The 22,593-nt window shown below is 39.6% G+C and overlaps 1 protein-coding gene across 4 annotated transcripts in view; it reads left to right on the top strand.

Moving 5' to 3' along the window:
* CRADD (CASP2 and RIPK1 domain containing adaptor with death domain) overlaps positions 1 to 22,593 on the top strand; it is a 224,205-nt gene that overhangs the window by 55,113 nt on the left and 146,499 nt on the right. The window contains exon 3 of one of the 4 annotated variants that reach the window (XM_021675617.2): positions 9,894 to 12,196. The exons of the other annotated variants lie outside the window; for them this stretch is intronic. Coding sequence (XP_021531292.2) covers positions 9,894 to 9,943 — 50 coding nt within the window. The 3' untranslated portion in view covers positions 9,944 to 12,196. Of the gene's footprint in view, positions 1 to 9,893; positions 12,197 to 22,593 lie in introns of those variants that run through there. 4 annotated transcript variants of the gene reach the window in all.

Here is a 22,593-nt window from a genome sequence, read left to right as displayed (position 1 = left end):
TTTGGGAGGCCAAGGCGGGCAGATCACCTGATATTGGGAGTTTGAGACTAACCTGACCAACATGGAGAAACCCCGTCTCTACTAAAAATACAAAATTAGCCAGCCGTGGTGGTGCGTGCCTGTAATCCCAGGTACTCAGGAGACTGAGGCAGGAGAATTGCTTGAATCTGGGAGGCAGAGGTTGTGGTGAGTCAAGATCATGCCATTGCACTCCAGCCTAGGGAACAAGAGCGAGACTCCATCTCAAAAAAAAAAAAAAAAGAAAAGAAAAAAAAAGATCTTACATTTAACTAAGCCAAAATTACGAAGAACACCATAAATGAAATTAAAAACTAATGTCAGTGTGGAGAAAATGTTGGCTACATATATAGTGGCTAAAGGTTTATTGCCCGTAGTTTATAAAGAGCTCTTATAGATTGATAAACAAGAGATGGATTCTCCAGGACAAAAATCAGACCAAAGATATGAAAAGGTAATTTGCAAGAGAAGAAATGCAAATGGCCACCAAATTCTCCGCTACTACCATATCACCATCACTACTGCTAGCAGCTACCATTTACTGTTCATTGTCTACTAAGCACTGGGCTAATATCATATTGTGCTTTAGAAAATACTATGAGGCAGGTGCAATTGTTTACATTGTGCAATGAGGACAGTCCAATTTAGGGAGCTAAAGCAGCTTGTCCTGGATCATACATTTAGCAGAACTGTTGCTGGGCTGTCTGCCTCCAAAACCCTTGCTCTTTAATATAACACTGACCTACTGCCCCTATATATCAGTATTTGTATAAAAATAAAATTCAGTGAAAGGAACCAGAAGTTGCCATTTGTTTTGCCTATCAGACTGGAAACAATTGAAAATGAATATTCATAGCCAGGGAAGATCAGAGTGTGAAGCCTGTCCTCTCATCTATTGCTGATGGCGGTGTCACTTGGCATGATTTTTCTGGAAGACACTTAAGCAGTATGTATTGAAAACTACATCCTTTGATAAAGTATTTCTACTTTTTTTTTTTTTAGTAGAGTTTTGCTTTTGTTGCCCAGGCTGGAGTGCAATGGCGTGATCTTGGCTCAACGCAGCCTCTGCCTCCCAGGTTCAAGCGATTTTCCTGCTTCAGCCTCCCAAGTAGCTGGGATTACAGGCATACACCGCCATGCCCAGCTAATTTTGTATTTTTAGTAAAGACAGAGTTTCTCCATGTTGGTCAGGCTGGTCTTGAACTCCCAGCGTCAGGTGATCTGCCCGCTTCCGCCTCCCAAAGTGCTGAGATTACAGGCGTGAGCCACTGCGCCTGGCCCAGTGTTTCTACTAAGAATTTGTCTGAAAGGACTACTTTGATAAGTGCTTATATGTACAAGGAATTCATTTCAGTATTGTTTATAAAAGCAAAAGGTTGAAAGAAACTTGTCCATCAGTGAAAGACTGGTTAAATGAGTTAGGAGAGAATTGAAGGTATAGAGCTCTATTTATTATTTAAACATTGACCCTCATTTACTTTTTTTTTTTTAAATGGAGTCTCGTCCTGTCACTCAGGCTGGAGTGCAGTGGCACAGCCTTGGCTCACTGCAACCTCTGCCTCCCGGGTTCAAGCAGTTCTCCCACCTCAGCCTCCCAAGTAGCTGGAATTACAGGTGGGCACCACCACACCTGGCTGATTTTTATATTTTTAGTTGAGATGGGGTTTCACCATGTTGGCCGGGCTGGTCTCGAACTCCTGACCTCTCAACTGATCTGCTCGCCTTGGCCTCCAAAGTGCTGGGATTATAGGTGTTAGCCACTGCACCCGGCTGACCCTCATTTACTATTGGATGGAAAAATAAAACAAAGCATGTTGCAAAAAACAGTTCTGTGGTGCAACTGTATGTTTGAAATACTCCAAATCATATACATATATGCCAAGAAAAAAGTCTGGGGAGGCTGTGAAATTCAGTTCTGAGAGTGGTATGATTATTAGTGTTTTATTTTTTTCTTCATGTTTTTCTGCACTATTTATTGATTTATTTTTGCAGTATACATATACTCTAGTTGAAAAAATATTTAAAAATACATACTATAATTTTCTCAGACTGATAGAACATCTCCACTTGAACATGAAGCACAGAGCTTGGGGATGTGCATCCAACTCTGTATATTTACTTTGCTTTTGTTAGGGAGTATTTAGGTGCTTCCTATACTTATATTTTACTTTTTGAAAGTTGACACAGGCATGAACTCACATATACATTATTTCCCACGTTACTCCAAGAATTGCCAGACTTCTATTTCACTGACTGTGTTTAAAGTAATAGTTTGCCAGCTACTTGGTTTGCATATCCAATCAGTATGAAAGTTATGTGAGTATTCTGCTCCGCAGATACAAGGAAGTTCTCTTTGCCCAATCAGTATATCAGGAAGGTAAACACCTTCTTAATTACAAATGAAGTTTTAAAAAGTTGGCTTAACAAATATAGCTGTAAATTTGCTTAACAGATATAGCTGTATAGCTTAATAAATATAGCTAAGGAGACCTACCTGAGGATTCTCATGGTTTAGAAAAGAATTATTTCTAATAGGGAGACAATCATGTTGGGCGTATCTTAAAATGCTTGAGATAATCTTCAAAATATATTGTGAAACAGTGAAGTCTAGTATTTTATATGACATGAGCAATTTGCCCAGTGACTTTGAACATTATCCTGACCATCAAAGAACATAATTTAATAAGAATTGTGGACTAAGTAACTTTAGTGTACATTTTCATAGCATCTCTAAAGATTTGGATGCAGAGTTATGGGTTCCATTTGATTGAACTGGTAGTTTTAGAAACAGATTTTTAAATTCCTTACCAAGTGAAAAAGGAAAACACTTGTATTGAAAACCCTGGTTGTAGATCATTCTAAAGGCCATTTGGGGCAACAGAACAAGGTGACAATCTCAGAGAAAATGGTTGGTAATGGGCTTTTAGAGATGGTGTCTTAATGCAGTAGTTATTTTGAATTATCTTTAAAATGGTTTATTGACCCTGTTCTTCTGTTTTGACATTTTCTTTTGAGGCATACAAGTTATACCGATGGTATTTGAATAGTGGAACTCTTGTGTACCAGTTAAGAGGGTGCATTTTAGAGTCAGACAGACCTGGGTTAAAATCCGGGCTCTACCACTTAGTTGTTTTTTGAGATATGGAAAGTCACTGCAGTCTCTCTAAGATTTAGTTTCTTCATTTCAAAAGTACAGACCTGACAGAGTTGTTGAGGGGATTAAATGAAATAATTTTTATAAAGAGCATAACAGTACCTGGCACCTATTAAATGTTCAAAGAACATTTTAAGGCTTTTAATATTTTTCCTCTTCTCTTTTTTAAAGAGTGGTTGCTTTTTTTTAATCACAAGTAGTCCGATTTTTTTGGAGATTTTTGTAATAATATGTAGTAATAGAAAGAATGCACACTGTGTTGTCCGATAGACCCAGATTTGAAGTATTAAGAAAAACAGTGTGAAATCGTGCTGCCCTTAACAGCCTCCTAGCTTTGGGCAAATCATTCTGCTCTGTGCCTCAATTTTCTTCCCCAAGAAATGGAGTCAGAATGCTGACCTCGTTGGAGGTTGTAAGGATTTGAAGTGATATAGGCTAAGTGTCAAATTCTATGCCTGCAGGAAAGTCAGTATTCAGTGAATGGTTACTATCATTATTGTTATAAAGCTAATAAATATCAAAGAACATCTTAAGCTTTTTAATATTTTTCATCTTTATCTTTAATTGTAATTCTTTAAGAAATTGGGTACACATAGCTAACACTGTGCAATATAAGAAAAATTTTAATAAGTTATATAAAAATGTGTTATAATACTACATTTGGTAAACACAGAATAAGAATCTGTAGGTAGGGATTATATGAGTAGAGAATGATGTGTACTTAGGGCCTGGCTTTGGGGTGCTTGTCAGAGACGAGTGTATGAGGAAGAAGAAGCAGGAAAAGGCAGTGTTTCATCTCTCAATCCCTTATCACCAGCCACACCGAAGAGGTGATGTCATGGGCTTCTGATGCTGTGCTTGCCCCCATCACCCAGCCATCTGGAATAGCTGCTGGAGGTGCCCAGTGTGCCAGCACTGAAGGAAGGCCTGGCTGCTTGGCAGGGATTGGTGATGCTGTGACATCGAGTTCCTGGGTAGCCTGCCCGCCCAGGTGGACTGCCACATGCTGTATGTCTTGCTTCGTATTTGCACAATATGGTGCTTGATGTGATTCATCCATCCGTTCATTTTCTTTTTTTTTTTTTGAGACAAGATCTCACTCTGTCACCCAGGCTAGAATGCAGTGGTGATCAAGGCCCACTGCAGCCTCAACCTCCCAGGCTCAATTGATCCTATACTGCACCACAGCCTCCTGAGAAGCTGTGACTACAGGCATGCGTAACCACACCCTACTAATTTTTTATATTTTTGTAGAGACAGGGTTTCACCATGTCCCAAGGCTGGTCTCAAACTCCTGGGCTCAGGCTATCTGTCTGCCTCAGCCTCCTAACGTGCTCGGATTACAGGCATGAGCTACCTGCCTGACCTGTTCATTTATTTTTCCTCTTCCTCTCTCCTTCCCTTTTGTTTTTCTTTTTTCTTTCTTTTTTCCCTTCCTCTCTTCCTCCCTCACTTTCTTTTATCCAGCCATCGCCTATCTCTTCATCAGTCCTTCCATCTGTTCATCCATCCCATCCATCCATCCATCCATCCATCCTTCCATCTTCTAGGTCCTAGGTATAGTAGTGAACAAAATAGTCAAAATCCCTTCCCTCAAGAAGCTTACGTTTTAGAGATTCAAAGCATTTTCAAATGTGTTATTTCATTTGCTTTTTAAAACAAGTATATGAATTTTGAATTTTTTAGTATTTTCATTTGCTAGATGAGGAAACAAAAATATTTTGAGATTAAATGACCTACCCAGGATAATAGTGCTATGAATAAAACCCATTATTTTTTATTTAGAACCCTTTTATCTATACTTTTTATATTCTAAACAAGTTTTTAATCAATGAAACACGTTTTCACGCTGTTTTTCTTAATACTTTAAGAAAAACAGCATGGAACTTTTTTCTTAATACTTTAATCACAGGTAGCCCAGGGAATTTTAAAGAACATTAAATGCACTCAACTGAGCTGCTTTAACCTTTCAATATGTTCCCGTTGCTCTTAGAATGAGATTTGAAATCCAGAATGTCACTGTATCATGGGGCCAATGCTTCCTTCCCTTCCCAGCTCTGTCCCCAGACCCTGTCCCTTGTATTGCCTGTCTTCTGCAAATGCTAGCCTTCTTTCCTGACCTCAGAGGCATTCCTGACCTCAGCTTCAGCCCTTTTCATGTACTGTTCCCTCAGCTTTTGAAATCCTCCTCTCTGTTCCCCTTCTTGTCCCTTCTCCCCCTATCTATCTTTACCAAGCTAATCCCACTCAACTCACAGATCTCAGCTTTCATGCCACTTCTTAGGGAGAGGCCTTCCTTGCCCCCTGCCAAGATCAGGTCCCTGTACCATTGTGCTTTCTCATGGCACCCTGTGGTTTTCCTTCATGACTCACCTATCACAATCCAGGATTTTGTTGACTGCCTGCCTCTCCTCCTGAAAAGGTTAGAGGGTAAGCTCCGTGGGGGCAGAACACTATTATGTCTTTTTCACCACTGTTTCCCTGGCTAGCACTGGGCCTCCTGTAGGCCCTCCAAAATATGCAAATAAATGAATGAATGAACACCCTGGCAGCATGGAAACCCAGAGCAGCACGAGTGAGTTCAAATGCTATGGTTAATTCCATCTCACTTCCCTCTCGGATGCGATTTTAGCAGTGTAGGCAGCTTACGAAATGGTGCAGGTTTCTTGTGCTTTACTAATGTTTAAATAAAGAGAAAGTGTTAAGATACGGAAAGTTTGTAAAGTGGCAGCAAAAAGTGACAAGGGGTGGGGACCCAAATACAGAGCCTAGGGAAAACAGAATAAACCAAGTTGTTTCTTTTTACGTCTCTTTTCCACTAGACTGAGAGCAAGCTGAAGTCAAGTACCAGAACTTATTTATGCTTATATTCTCAAAGAGACTGTAGTGCCTAGTTCATAGTAGCTATGGAATAAATGTTGAATGAATGATACACCTCTTACCTTTGAAGCTGAGTTCTTGTGTTCTTCATGCTGATATTAGAAACAGGAACAGTTAGTCGGGTACAGTAGCTCATGCCTGTAATCCCAGCCCTTTGGGAGACCAAGGCGGGAAGATCGCTTGAAGCCAGGAGTTTGAGACCAGTCTGAGTGACAAAGTGAGATCCCATCTCTACAAAAAGAAAAAAAAAAAAGAAATTGGAACAGTATTATTTATAGAAAAAATACTAGGTCTAGAACCAGAGAGACCTAGGTTAAAATTGTATTTAAAATGAGAATAATTATTTTTACCAAGTGGAGTTGTTGGGAGGGTGGTATACATATAGATGGTGTACATAAAGTGCATAGCAAGCCGGGTGGTGGTGGCTCACACCTGTATTACCATCTACTGGGAGGCTGAGGTAGGAGGATCCCTTGAACCTGGGAGGCAGAGTTTGCAGTGAGCTGAGATTGCACCACTGGACTCCAGCCTGGGTGACGGAGGGAGACTGTCTCAAAAAAAAATTGCATAGCAGGCACCAGGCACATCTGACAGCTCCTCAGAACATTTACGCTCCCCTTTTTTGCCTAAACTTTCCCTTTGGTATAATTTTAGAAAGACTTTTGGGGAGCATGACATAAATCATTAAAAAAGAGAGAGACTCAAAGCGGAATTGTGGCAATTGAACTATGACTTGTATTTATCAAAGCAAGCATGATGCTGGGATGCTTAAATAGCAGTACAGTACACTGCAAAGGAACTGGGGAATAATGTTCCTATTATTCTTGTCCATGGTGAGCCTATTACTAGAAAAGAGTGACCACATTGATTTCTAAAGTCTTTACATTCAAAACTGTCTGTGCTGGCCATCATTTATGTTTTTCCATCTCTAGTTAAAAACATCAACTAGCCCCAACTTTTCCTCTAGTTATTACTTTTATTAGATTTATTCTGTTCTCCACAATAAAATCTGTCTTCTATTCCTATCCATGCTGGTTCAAGTAGTTATAATGGGTGGATATAGGGTGTGTTGGTAAATACACTGAGTTCCTTGAGCTCCACGTTGATGTCCCTTAGGATGCAGCTAGGGATAGGCTAAATATTTTCTAGTCTCTCAGCTCCTACCCGTGGTCTAATTATGATATAGAGACCAGAGAAGTGTCACCTGTTTTTCTTTCTCCTCTGAATGTAGAGCAAGAGCAAATGATTTCAGATGACAGCATGAGACATTGGATCAACCACCTGGATTTTTGTGACTCTTGTACTAGGCCCATTACAGTTAAAAGCTCTAAGTCTGAACTCAGACGTGGAACAAGTAAACAAAATAAACATTTATAGAACTCTCCACTTCAAATACACAAAACATACATTACCACCTCACACCTATTCCAAAAGTGACTACATAATTGGAAGTAAATCACTCCTCAGTAATCGCACAGCATTTCATAGGTTTAAATGAAATATTGGTTGGCTGCTTGTTTGTTATTTTCTTCCCTTATTCCTTCCTGTCTACATCATTAAGTATAATTATTGGTATAAAAGAGGTTTTCAATACCCATTACTAAACTGCATTCTAGCCTGGGCAAGAAAGCAATACTCCCATTCTCTCTCTTTCTCTTCCTTTTTTTTCCTCTTCGTCATTCTTTTTTTTTCTTTCTTTCTTCCTTCCTTCTTTTTTCTTTCTTTCTTTCTTCCTTTTTTAAAATAAATAAATAAATAAATTTAGGTGAAATCCACACAATGTACAATTAACCATTAAAGAGTAAATTCAGTGGCATTTGGTGCATCCACAATGTCACACAGCCATCGCCTCTATCTACTCCCAAAACATTCTCACACCCCAAAGAAACCTCACTTGCGTCAGAAGCCATCCCCATTTTCCCTCCCGCCCCCAGCCCCTGGCGGTCACTCAGCTGGTTTCTGTCTCTGTGGATGTGCCTGTTCTGGACATTTCCACATAGCTGGAATCATACACTACTTTCCTCTTGTGTCTGGCTTCTTTCACTTGAAACAATGTTCTCAAGGTGCCTCCTCAAGGTCCATGGACCAGAGCGCCACTCCCCTTTGGCTGAATCGCATTGCATCAGGTGGCTGCACCTCCTCGCATGTATCCTTCTGTTCGTGGACGCCTGGGTGCTGTCTCGGCCCCTGCCTGAGGCCCTTCAGATTCCACTTCTTGTGATAGCTGGCCCTGCCCATTCTTCTTGCAATCCCTAGGAATTCCTATATATATAAAAAAAGCTCTAAGTAATTTCATAGCCACATCAGTTTAGTTCTCTTTTATAGCACTTATGTGATACAAAATACGCAAGGCACTGGAGATACAAAAACAATTAGTTGCTCAAGGAACTTTAACTTGACTAGGGAACACAGACATAGGAGCAAACATGATACTGTCTGGTGAGACCGCATAGACACATGTGCAAGGGGCAGAGCAGGCAATGATGACTACTGGTCTGGGGCAGTTGAGGGAAGGTAGCATATGCTGCCTAATGAAGAATAAATTAGAGCTTGCTGTGTGACAAGGTTGTAGAGGAAATAGTACGTGGAAAAACGGGGAGATGTGGACCCATATCTTTTGTGCAGGGATGTCCAAGTACTTAGATATTGCTATGTTGCAAGTATGAAGGCTTTTTTTGAGATCAGACAATCCCAAGGTAGGTTATGGACTCTCTTTGGCGTCCCCAAAATAAAAATAAAGCATTCACATCTGCTGAAGATAGCTTGAATGGTATTTTTGCTAAAGGCAGAGTCATATACTGTATGTGCCAGATAAAAGTCAATGTCTATAATATAAGCATTGAGCTTACATTAATTAATTTAAAAGAAAGGATTCAAGCTTTGTACTTTACTCATCTGCATCTAGGGAACTAATCTGGTATGTGTTAATCTGGTATGTGTTATTTTCAAGTCACCCAGCTAAAGCAGTCTGTTGTATGGAACCTCTGCCCCCTCTTAGTCAAACAAATGCCATCATAAAAAGCAGTGCAAATTAAGTGTTACCTTTTCTCAGTGGGATGGGGTGGTTTCTTTTGGAGCAGAGGTAGCTTCCAGAGAATCAATATAGTAGCCAGAAGAAAAATGGAGGGTGGCCTTACCTTGACCACTCCGGGCTGCCTGGGAGTGAAATGGCACCTTGGATATTGTACTCCTTTAAATTGTCCATGTTGCCTGTTTCACAGCCTTCCCGGGCCAGGGAGCTGGATAGTCAGTTTATAGTTCTGAGAACCAGAGCAGGACTGTTGTGCTAGCAATTGCATGCTTTTTATGAAACGGGGAATGTTGTTTAGGGAATTTGGGCAGCTGGAACCTGCCACATTGGCAATTTAGACTGAGGAAGAATTTCAGGGTGATAAAATAAAGCTCATTATATAAATTAGTTTGGGTATTTAGGAGGCCGAGAAGGGCGGGGATGAGAGTATTCCAAAGGCAAGTAGGAGAGTTTCGTAAACAGCTCCCTCTCTATTCGTTTTTACTGTAAGTGTTGAATTGAGCTAGGAGGATCACATGCCTATTTTGCAAAGGGCAGTCATGTTCTGCTGTTTCTTAGCTGTTTTGTCAGTTGGAACAAAACAACAGTGCTGCTCATTTTTTGCAGGGTTAGAGGAAAAAGGAAGGGCTGGCCGAAGAACGGGGTGGGGAGCTGGAGAAGAGAAGGGCCAAAAGTTTCAGACTGTGGGGATGAGGACCTGAAGGAGGCCCATGAGACCTCAGGCATGGGCCCTGGAACTCTGCCTTTTTGAAGCCTGTTGACAATCTCACCCTAATTTAACCTTTTGTGGAATTCTTCCATGAGGTGCAGTTGCCAACGTCAGGCTTCCTAGAAAATTGAGCCTACCCACTCTGTTATGAAGTCTACCCGGAAGAGCTGGCAGAGTGGGCCCCCTCATTAGAACTGCAGCAACACTAACTGAAGCAAAGCCCTCTCGGAAGAAACAAACTCATTCCTCACACCTGCCTCACCCCACTCCCACCGCCAACCCCTGCGCAACACGCCAGCCCTCAATAAAAACTAAAACTGATGTCATTGTAACCTTTGCTTATTCGTTTTTGTGCATAAAGTGTCAACCTCCTGTTTTATTCTCATAAATAATGGAAATCTTACTCCATTCCAGAAAATTATAAAAGATAACAGGGACCCAATTCAAACAGAGTAAAAATAATTAGTAAGTCACAAACTCTGACTAGAAAGAAAAAGAGAAAAGAGAGAGAGGGAAGGAGACAGAAAGAAGGAAAGAGAGAGAGAGAAATGAGGAAAGGAAGGAAGAAAGTGAAAGAAGAAAATCTCGTTGGTGTTAAAATGTGTCTTTAAGGTGTTAAAATGTGTCTTTAAGGGAAAACTATCATTTAGGTTACTAGTGGTTTCTTTATCATTTTAATTTCCATTAATAAAGTGTGACTTTCAAAGGATACAGAGAGTTCGGGAATAGAGAGTTTTATATTTTTTTTGTTTTTTCCCTTCTCCCGGGAAAATACACAGGTATCTGACTATGTAGAAACACGAGCCCACCTATCCTGACTGACCTTGGCAGTGACCGGGGACAGGAGGAAGTGTAGCGCCATAGGAAGGGCGCCAGCCCTGATGAAGGACCTGACCTTCTTTCCTTCTATCCCCTGCATCCAAGTGTTGAGGAGACTGAGCAGTAGTTAGTGTAGCCTCTTCTCCTTTTAAAAAATGTGCACGCTGCTTATTTGCAGTATGGATTTGAGGTTGGCACCCACTAATCTTACCAGGATATATATGTATTGAAAACATATAACATATTATTTAAAAACTAATATATTATTTAGGTTTTATTAAATTATCCTGTTTTTAGGGTATGCTGATGGGCTAAGTTTGCCTAAACTCCTGAGATTTAGATTCCTACTTATTGGCATTACAGAATTTCTTTAAAAAAAAAAAAGCTATTAAGATTAAATATCATAAAAGTCTTTCTAGGAAAATACAATAAAAAACATCAAGACTGTCTCCTACAGTTAGTGGTTTCTATTAGCTTGGTTCTCAGAGCTATGACAATGTCGTTGGATTTCAAGAATTCAAAAAGACAAAAAGAAAACTCATAAATTTGAAATGGGGAAAGGGAAAGATCTTGGAAGTCTTCTGTTTTTAAAATAGTCATGCTCCTCTTTAAAACAGGAAAAAAGATCATTATTTTTTATTTATCAAGGGAAAAAACCCAGTCTGTACTTTTAAATTAATGCAGAGACTAATATTTTATAGGGAGAACATTAATAATTATTGTAGAGCCCATTAATCACAACTCTGCTTTTGATTTATTGTAAATATGCCTTCCATTTTCCTCCTCATTACCAATCACCTTCTTTAATTATAAGAGGGCTTTCATTAAAACTTTTGAATCATTTGTTTTGGAGCACCTAACTTTAGAAGACATTTATTAATTTTTATAGCATTAAATACAAATGTTTTTATTTTAGAAAACATCATAAACTTAAACTTTCCTAGAGAAGTTTGGCTAAAGATACAAAAATATATAGAAGGAAAAATATATTTAAAACTGCACAGTTTTTACAACAGCATGTATGGTATTTGGATTCAGAATTTTAACTAGTAGTAATCTCATCTATTTAGTAATACATTTTAAAATAGAAAAAAAAAAAATCTGCCAAAACAGACCAGTTGTTTACTAGCGATTTAACTTTTATGAGCTGAAATTAGATAGCGAAGCGGAATAATTAGAACAATTTTTTCTCAACATCTAAATATTTTTCTTTTTCATTAACATTTCAGTTAAGTTTGACGAAATTCCAAAAATGAGATTCTCATACGTTTTTCTATGACATTAAGACTTTTCTTCGAAAAACAATTTTGGAGGAGGATTGTCAGATTTGTTAATTTTCCATAATGTGGTTTACCTAAGGTTTTGCTTTTTAATTAAAAAAAAATTTTTTTAAGAAGCTTTCTTAGTGATTTTTGTCATCATTTTTATTTGTTGCCATGGAAATAAGAAATTGGATTATATTTCTATGAAAGCCTTATTCTTAACATCAGTGCCTATCTAGAAAATATAGGAGTCACACTTGATCATTCAGAATCATTTTGAAATTCTCTGGTAAGTTTTTAAAAAGCCAGCGTTAATTAGTATTACGTGGCTAGTTATATTTATTCTTATTACAGCAGTCTAGTTATTGTTTGTATAACTATAGTTTTTTTCTAATAAAAATAAAATGTCTATTTGCAGTATAAAAAGAAGTATGTATATTTGATAATTTTGTTGCAGAAAATACTTAATACCTGTTAAAAGCTGTTTGACTTTCGGTTTTAAAACAGCTGTGTAGTTTGGTGAGTCCTGCAGATTCCGGCTTTCTCTGTGGCCTTCGAGCCAAGTAATTTTTTGCAACATTTTCCTTTGCTTTTTTATAAACACTTAAAAATTGTACTTGCTTTTCCTGAAGGCCAGCCATTAAGTTAGAAAGCACCAAAGGTGTTATGAAATTGCCCTTTAATTTTTCGTACATCGGGGGGAATGATAGATTTTGTGTATCTCTTGTGAGTTGTTAGAACAGAAACATTTAGGGCTGCTAACTCCTGGAGCTGTATACTTACCTTGTTACAGATGTAATGATTTTGTCTGACTGCATTACTTTAAGATGAGTTTTGTTGCTTTTATGCTTTGGCAAGGATCTTGTTGTAATATACTTCTCCCCCATATCATGCTCCTAAATTTGGGATAAGCATAGAATCATTTTAGGACTGTAGGTTTACTAGAAAGCATGGCATATATAAATTAGTGACTAAGGATTATAGAATCCCTTCATAAATATGGTCATCATGAAAAACAGTTAAAATGTCAAAGAAGGTGCTACTCCAGTAAAAACTATTTCCTCTGTAAAATCCTGATACCTCATAGGAAGCTTTGGATCTTGTTCTCAACTACCAAAATTCTTTAAATATGAAAGTTAACATGACATGAAAGTGGAATACACTCTGTGCTGAAAACCCACTGTTCAAGGTGTGTGGTTATTAATCTGGTTTTGAATTTACAAATTATATGGTCTGATTAATTTGTAGATAGGGACGGTGGAGGTTAGTTCATGGGCTTTAGAACAAAGAGACTGATAAAATATTACTCATAAGCCTTTCTGCTTGTTTGTGACTCTCTGGAAATGCCATTAGACGGTTCTCATAGATATGGTCAAAATAAGTAGGCTTAGAAATAAAAGACATTTTCTCCCCCTTAAAAGGAGGCGGCTGGCCCGTGCTCTTTCTAGGCTCTTCCCAGAGACAGGAACCTCTGCTTCGGAACCCTTAGTGCTTATTTGGTGCTCCCGTCTCCACTACACGCCATGATCTTTGTTATCTGATTTGCTAGCCATTGTTATGGAAAGTTCTCTATTGTAATGCAGAAAGCTCAGCCAAGCCTCTTTGCTAATATCAGCAACCCAAAGGCGCTCTTCCGTATACCACCTCGAAAAGAAAAATCCTTTAAAAGATGGCAAACTCTGCTTTGATGTTAGCCCAAATCCCAAAAAAAAGTTCCCGAGCAGCATCTGGCCAAGCAGGGTAATCCAATCTATTTTAATGCAAAGATTTTCCAAGAAGGCAGGAAGCCGTCAAGGGGAAGGCTTTCAGGCATCTGCTGTTTCGTTTCCAGATCCCTTGTGTTAATTTAATGTTTCTAGGGAACCCGACTCTTTCTTTTTTCTCGGAATCCCTGCTCTAGGAATTGGTGAGTGCGGGGGCGCTGTGCGAGCCGCAGATAAGCCAGCGCTTGGCCGGGCACCCGCGGGCTGCGCAGCGGGGCAGGGAGGCGCGCGGCCCCAGCCGCCCTAGAGCGCCGGCTCCTCTGCGGCCCCGGGTTGCCTGGCCCAGCGCGGGGAGGCGGCGCCGACTGCCGGGGGGCGCCTGCAAGACCTGTTTATTTGCCTTTGTCCAATTTGGCCCGAGTGAAAGGTAAATATGGAGCGATCTGCTTGTCGTCACTTAAGCAAACCAGAGAAACTCAGCTCAATCTCCAGGAAACGAACCCAACCCAAACCTGAGTGAAACGTAAATCTTGCATAAACAAACACTTGCATTTGCTTCTGGGAAGCAACACCGGAGAAATGGGCATTCCTTCCAAGTGCCCGTTGCCCACTGTCAGTAAAAATGAGCGATCACAGGTTGCTGGCAATTTCTTGTTGTGTCCTGAGCCGGTCCGCAGATCTTGTTTTGAAGGGGTGAGCTGTCCGGGTAGACTCACGTGTTCGTGTGGCTCCAGATCCTGAACAGGTTGTGCGCTGGGTCCCTCCTCATGGGGTGGGGTGAGGGGGGGACGGGCAGGCCTCCCTCCTATTCTCATCTTCCTCCCCACCCAGACCAGAAGGGTACAACAAGCTTCACTTTTGAAAAGAAATCCTGTAGAATTAAAAATAAATGTCTGCCCTTTAAAATAGTTTCGTTTTAGTATTTTGCATATTTGTTTAGAAACTTGTAACACTAATAATTTATGTTGCTATGACAGTTATCCTGCATGCCTGATATTAAATTTAATGAGTTCATGTGGCCTGTAGAATAATAGAAACTTAACTAGTACTCCCGTAATGCCAGTATTCCCTGTGTTACTAAGTTAATGGAATCAGAATTTTGGAGTTTATAGAATGTAGAGGTTTTTTTAAGGCCAATTGTTCTATGGGATTCTAGGAATATTTTTATAACATTTCTGCTTTTTGAAGCAGCCCATACCATTTCTGGAGAGCTATAATTATTAAGACGTTATTTCTTTTTTCTTTCCTTTCTTTCTTTCTTTTTTTTTTTTGTTTGAGACAGGGTCTTCCTCTGTCATCTAGACCGGAATGCAGTGGGGTCATCTCAGTTCACTGCAACTGCCACCTCCTGGGCTTAAGGGATTCTCCCACTTCAGCCTCCCCAGTAGCTGGGACTACAGGCCCTCATCACCGCCTGGGTTAATTTTTGTATTTTTTAGTAGAGACTTGGTTTCTCTGTGTTGCCCAGGCAGGTCTCGATTAGAATGTTATTTCCTGTAGTAAGCTGAATTCCCTGTGTAATTATTGTTACTCTCCCTTAAAGATAACAAAAGCCTAAAATTATTCTTGCTTATGTATTTTAGCAAGGGTGGTACATGCTTAAAAACCGTGATGAGTGTTCTGTTCTTATATTCAGGGTAACTATAATCACATATTGGGCTCCAGATCCTTGCTTTATGCATCTTCTTTTGAATTGCTTAGAAACAATGTCAGAATTTCCAATTTCAAGGTAGTGCTTGAAATTATGCAATAAAATGTTAGCCACATTTTTTTTTATTTTTAAAATTCCTTTGATTATTTCACACTTAGATCCTGTTCTCTGTTACGGTAGTTTTGTTTTATTTTTAGTTTCTATGTAATTTATTGTGCTTTAGCTGAAATCAGTAAAGATAAATGAGTTAAACAGATTCATATGTGCTCATTTTTGGTTCTTTTTTGCTTTACCCATTGTATTCATTTTCTATTACTGGCATAACAAATTACCACAAATGTAGTGACTATATCCATTTATTTTCTCATCATTTCTGTGGGTCAGAAGCTTGGCACAGGTGGGCTCTCGTGGCTTCTGTGCCCAGGGCCTTCTCAAGACAGAAGTAAAGAGAACAGCAGGCCTAGTCTTGTACCTGCAGGCCTTCCAGGGGAAAATCCACTTCCAGGCTCATTGGCAGAATTTAGTTCCATGGGTAGTTGTATTGGGGGCCCAGTTTCCTTTCTTGGAGAACACTAACTGCTGGCTGTTAGCCCAGGGTCTTCTAAAGGTTGCCCACCTACATCTTCAAAGGCAGCCACAGTGTGCGGAATTTGCTTCAGATTTCCCTGACTTCCCCTAATGTGTTTCTCTTCTATTTTTAAAGGACAAGTAATTACAGTGGCCCAACTGGATAATCCAGGTTAATCTCTCTAGTCAACTGATTAGTAACCTTAATCACACTCACAATGTCCCTTTATAGCAGTACCTAGTTAAGTGCATGATTGAATAACTGGGCAATGGGACTTCTGGGGAGAGATTGTTGACATTCTGCTTATCATACCGCTCTGGGTACCACTTTGTTGTGATGGTAACATCATAAACAACCATTTAAAAGAGATTTTAAGCATCTTAATTTTCAAAATTTTGCAAGGTAAAATTAAAATAAACCCAAGTAACATCAAATATTACTTACACATAATTTTAGAGGTTTAATAAAAACAATAAACATTCACCACAACTTGTTGTTGCTTTTTAAACTCAAACTTTTTCTACCTTGCAAAATCCTCACTGATTTTCTTGTTTTGCTTTTGGCATCAATAATAGATAAGTTTCCAGTACCACCACTGTATAAAATAAAAATAATAATTGCATTTTAAAAAGAATGGTTTTCCTTTGCACTCTGATTTTAGCCGTGGAAAGTTTTTGGTATATTCAAATATAACTCTATTAGATTCCAATTTTGGAAAAGAAGCCAGGTCCCCTGACCTAGCTGCCATTTATTCATATCTAAAATGTACTTGAATTTGCAACTTCCAAGTTGTAGGCCACATGTAAACCCTGTCTTCACTTCTTGTAGAGCTGCATAGTTCTTAAAGCTTATTGTGGTGAGGGGAGGGCAGGCTTGCCTATATGTCATCATTTACTGTTTATGGATCTCAATTAGTATTTTCTACTTAAATTCTATTTTTTCTCATACCTTAATTTTAACTGGACAACTATTCAGAAGTTGGGCAAATTCTAGTGTTTGGAATTACTGGAAAAAAACTGGATGATCAACAGATGCAAGGAACAGAAAATGTTTGGCTTTTAGCGGAGTTTTATGAATACTCTTTTGGACTTCCCCGTTTTCTTTTAGTAACTCTAATGTCTTCCAGTAACTCTAGCAAGTAGGAGGCCCAGGGAGAGAAGGGGGAATCTCACAGTCTCATACTAGGAAGCTGTGCTTTGGGGAAGTGACTGGTGGTCTGGAGATGTGAGGAAGAGGCACAGGCAGCAGGTATGTTGACACTTGAAACCGGACCTCCTCAGCCCTTGAGAGGAATGTGATAATCCCATCTTAGCCATATATCTCAGGTGACTGTATATGTGAAACGAGCAATGTAGGTAAGGTACTTCTGTTGTTTCTCCTAATTGGTGATTGTTTTCATATAACGAATGATGGTCTTGGGCATTTTGGTATAGAAGTTTCTAATTATGGCTCAGTATTTGTGTAATTAATCAAGTGGAATGATTTAGAGTTCTGATATTATGGAACTCTTTACAGCTGGAAGTAAATGGATCCATGCCAGTACATTATTAAGTATACTATTACTTATTTGCCTATTTATCCCTTATCACAAAAAGATATAGAGGAAATTTACACACATACACATACTATTAACACCACCGCCACCAACACCACCACCACTTAAAATGAACAGATGAAATTAAGGCAAAGGGAAAATAAGGCTAGGAGAAAAATAACCACACTGGGATGAATAGGGTTAGGGCAAAGAACATGTAACATAAAATTCTGTATAGGGCTAGAGCTGTAAATTTGGCTCTGGATTTTCTAGCACCAAAACGAAATGGGAGAAAATTAATGAACTACAGGATTCATCATATTCATTAAATGATTAAAGAAGATTGAGATTTTCCCTTGAACCCATCTTGTTTCGGGTGGGGCATTTGATCCTTTCTTTCTGCTAGAAAGGTTAACTTTGAGTTGCAATAAACATCATAAAAATGTAACTTTGGCAGAAACATAAATGAACAATGTGACAGAATGGGAACAGTTCACAGGATTTCTAATATTACCTCCCTTTTTTGCTTGGTCCACTTTCTAATACTCCAGTATGCTCCTCAGCACACAGAGAGGTCCAAGAAAATTGACATTCTGTTCGGAAGTTGGACTTCCCTGAAGATTATGTGGCAATGGGAAGTGGAACCTGATAATTTTTTTCAGAATGAAAACCTTTTATCATGAAGAATTTTTCTTTATTGTATACTTTTAAAAAGTTAGGTTCCAACCCAGGAATTAGTGGTATTCCAAAAGTTCCTTTTTAAGTTGCTTGTTTGAAATTAAGAATGTATTTCACCCCCCGGAAATGATGTTGGCTACAATCTAATTTCAGACTTGCCATGAACCCAAGGTTCAAAGAGGTTAAATCTGAATAAATACAGTCTACAATTCTGTATTCAAAACCATTGAGACCAGATTTTGCTGAATTTGGATTTTTTTTTTTTTAAGAAGGATAATATTGTGCATGTACCAGTTATTACATAGCACAGCAGTGTGGTCTGGAGCAGGATCCTATAATCAAACACATTAATATTTCTACAGTGAAACTGATGAATATTCACACTCAGTGGGATAAATAAAAACTATAAATAGCCTCGTGTCAGTTCAGGTCAGGTTTGTCACCAAATGAATTCAGGCCAGACGAGTTCAGGTCAGGGCAGGTTTTGCTGCCAAATGAATTATTAAAAAAAAGAATGGTTTTCACTACTTTTGGGGTTTCAGATTAGTGGATCTTTATTATATTTTTTATTTTTTAAATAAAATAGCCACAAGTATTATAAACCTTAACTACAACGTAATGTTATTTTATGGAAAAATGTATTGAATTCCTATTAGGGAAGCCAATAAGTCATGGCTCTATTGCGGCCCTGCAGCAAAAATGGAGTGTTTCCATCAGGCTGGAGTCAGAGCAGAAAAGGCTGTCTTCTGTAACTCAGGAGAGAGAGTGCTCTTGTCAGACAGGTGCTGGTGATAGTGTTGGGAGACCTAGGGCTGGGAACTGGAGAGGGGCGTGAGACGGCGAGACGGGAAAGCCAGGGCGAGTATTACTCTTTTCTTTCTCCCTTACTCATTTCCCTACTTTTTCTCTTTTTTCCTTCCTCTTAATTATTCCTTTCCTTTTTTTTTTTTTTTTTTTGAGACAGAGTCTTCTTACTCTGTTTCCCAGGCTGGAGTGCAGTAGCATGGTCTCAGCTCACCACAGCCTCTGCCTCCCTGCCTCCTGGGTTCAAGCAATTCTCTTGCCTCAGCCTCCTGAGTAGCTGGGACTACAGGCGCCCACCACCATGCTGGCTAATTTTTGTATTTTTAGTAGAGACAGGGTTTCACCATGTTGGCCAGGCTGGTCTTGAACTCCTGACCTTGTGATCTGCCCACCTCAGTCTCTCAAAGTGCTGAGAATACGGGCGTGAGCCACCGTGCCCAATCTAATTTTTCCTTTCCTTCTAATGCTAGGGCAAGGAGCATGGCAGTGGTGTCAGGTGGCGTGACCCTCCCCTCTTCTCCCACTATTTCCTCCAAACTACCTGTAAAGACACTGGAGAGTCTTCTGGGTGTTGATTGGAAACAGGTATCTTTGGGGCTTACCCAAAGCTGTTTTCAGATGTGAGGGCTGATAGTGCCTTGCCCTACCCCATGGCCAGGGCCTGACAGGAATAGCAGTGAAACCTCCAAGAAGCCACTAGAAGTTGCACAGCTATTCTAGGACTTTGACATGGGCCCTGTTTGGTGGTGCGATAGCTCTTCATATTAACTGCATGCAACCTTTCAGTAATATTAAGTGTGTAGCATCTGCCAGACACCATTCTGAGGACATGATGGTTAATGACCTAGACAAGATCCCTGCTGTCATGGAAACAAATGAAGAAACTATGTTGGAAAATGGGCTGGTTGAGTGGGTGAGGGCTGTCAGAGGAGGTGACATTGAAGCTGGCACCTAAAGGATGAGCAAGAATTAGCCATGCCAGTAGCCTCCTAGCTAGAGAGGCCAGCAAGTCCAAAGGACTAAGATGAGGAGGAGCTTGGTGTGCTCTGGGACCTGCCAGAGAGTCATGTTTTTGGAGCTTCATGAGCAAAGGGGAGAGGACTGAGGATTGAACCAGACTTTGCTGAGCCGTTGAAGTCCTAGATAAGAGAATGGATTTTGTCCAAACAAGAAGCCCCTGAAGGTTTTTAGGTAGGGCAGGGAGGGGAGCATCATACACTGGGGTCTGTGCGGGGGAACTAGGGGAGGGACAGTGGGGAGTGGGGAGTTGGGGAGGGATAACATGGGGAGAAATAGTTTGCATAAAAGAGTCCACTTTGCCTCTCTAGTGGATCTCATGCAATATTAAAAACTGGAAGAGTGCTGGGCTTCTTTGGTGATACTCCAGTCTTTCCCTTCTTTTTAAGTCAAATATAAATAATTTTAAAGTCACTTGTTCCTCTTTTTTTTTAGGTTTTCTTTTCAAATCCAATTAACTATCATCATTAATAAAAGAATATATGAGCAGTCATGTCCATAGTATTGTGCAATTCTCCCGTTACCTGTTTTTTGCTGTTACGGGTTTTATCTATTTATCTCTCAACACACCCATCGTTTGCTGCCAGCATTGGTGCTTTCTCTTTTAAGCTTTTCTCTTTTCCTCCCTGTTTCAGATTTGTGATAGACTCTTTTTGTGTTTGTCCATTTATTTCATGTCCTTTAGGGGCATTTTCTCTTGTCTGTACTGATTTGCTTTATAGAACTTGGCTCAGTACAAAAACCTAACACAGCTGCTTGTACATAGTAGGTACTCAGGACATGTTTGCTACATGAATGAATAAACCTTTAGGGGCATGATCTTCTGGGCTTTTGAGAAGAATATGAAGACAAATACATTGTGTTCCTGCCCTTAAGCAGACTACTGTTTAAGCAGGGCTACTTCAGAACCTAAAGTGAATGTTTGCACAAGAACCCTAATAAAAGAAGGATGTAGAAATGTGCAGTGTAGAAAGGAACTTTGGGCTTATAAATCTGACTCCTGAACTTCAGATCCAGCCTCTGTTCCAGCTGTTTAATAGGCGGGTTCTTCAGGGTGAGGGAAGTGTAGTTATCATGGACAACTGAATCAGGGCTTTATTCACATTAGGAAAAATGACCTGAAACTTGGTAATAAGATGAAAGTATAACCTTTCAGAGTCATAGCAGAGCATTGCCTAACAAGACCCAAGGCTCATCTGATTCTGTAGAGGATGTGACTTCGTTTTAGAAGTTAACTTAGAGAAAATTGATATGAGGCAAATAATTTCTGGCAGGTAGAAAACTCCAAAGGTTTTGTTTTATTGTCCTATAGAATATTCATCAGTTTTTTGTTTTTTATTTTGAGACAGCCTTGCTCTGTCACCCGGGCTGGAGTTTAGTGGCACAATCTCAGCTCACAGTAACCTCTGCCTTCTGGGTTCAAGCGATTCTCCTGCCTCAGCCTCCTCAGTAACTGGGATTACCAGTTGTGTGCTACTATGCTCGACTAATTTTTGTATATTTTTTAAATATATATTTTATTGTATTTTAGGTTTTGGGGTACATGTGAAGAACATGCAGGATTGTTGCATAGGTACCTACATGGCATTGTGGTTTGCTGCCTTCCTCCCCATCACCTATATCTGGCATTTCTCCCCATGTTATCCCTCCCCAACTCCCCACTCCCCACTGTCCCTCCCCTAGTTCCCCTGCACAGACCCCAGTGTATGATGCTCCCCTCCCTGTGTCCATGTGTTCTCATTGTTCAACACCTGCCTATGAGTGAGAACATTAATTTTGTATTTTTAGTAGAGATGGGGTTTAACCATGTTGGTCAGGCTGGTCTCAAACATCTGACCTTGTGATCTGTCTGCCTGCCTCGGCCTCCCAAAGTGCTGGGATTATAGGCGTGAGCCACCGCACCCAGCCTATTCACCAGTTTTATATGTAATTTAGAATCTTAATGCAGTATTCTTTTTCTAAAACGGACTATATATATCAGTTTCTTAGCCGATTTACTGTTTTCATTAATGAGGTATATGTGTCTTTGACATGCTCACTATATATTTGCATGTGAATCATATTTTAACATTTTGAAAATTATATTTTGACATTCATATTTAGTACAGTCTTTAGACGTTAATGTACATGTCATTATCGAAATTACCTAATTATATCATACCGTGTAATTTCTAAATGGACACGTCACAGATGTCACAATAAGGGGAATTATGTCTGTTAGGGCAGTTTCTCTTGTTTGTGTTGATAGAGAAGTAAACATTTTACTTACAGAAAACCTGAACTTTAAGAGGTTCTCTGACAGCCTCCATCTTTGTAGAAGTTCAATAGAAACAGTCTTAGTTAATTTTAGGCCAGCTTCAGGGAACGCTCTCACTGAACTGACCTGGTAACTTGCCTACATCTACTATACTCTTTCTTTTATTGTGGAAAAATAAAAATTAGAAACTTGAGAAATATTCCACAAATACAAATCTTGCTTCTTTTGCTTAAAAATTATAAATATAATTATAGAAAAAAGTAGATTCTGGTTATTTACCATAAACAATTACTACTAGGCCAATAGCAAAAAAGTTATAAAGCACAGATCACAAAAATCTCACCAGTCACATCAGAAGTTCAGCCCTAGATGGTGTTTATTTTCTCAAAGATATTTTACCTACAGTGAGGGCAGGCTGTCACCAGCCGACGCCCTGTTGAGAGCCTCTTGATCTAAACAGGAAGTTCAGTCATTCACTATTAACTGAAACCCACATTAATATGTATTC

The sequence above is a fragment of the Aotus nancymaae genome, unplaced genomic scaffold, assembly GCF_030222135.1.
Source record: "Aotus nancymaae isolate 86718 unplaced genomic scaffold, 86718_ANA_hifiasm-v0.15.2.pri h1tg000016l, whole genome shotgun sequence".
NCBI classification, from domain to species: domain Eukaryota; kingdom Metazoa; phylum Chordata; class Mammalia; order Primates; family Aotidae; genus Aotus; species Aotus nancymaae.
The sequence above is the reverse complement of the archived record's forward strand: the minus strand, read 5'-3'. Positions and strand labels throughout refer to the sequence as shown.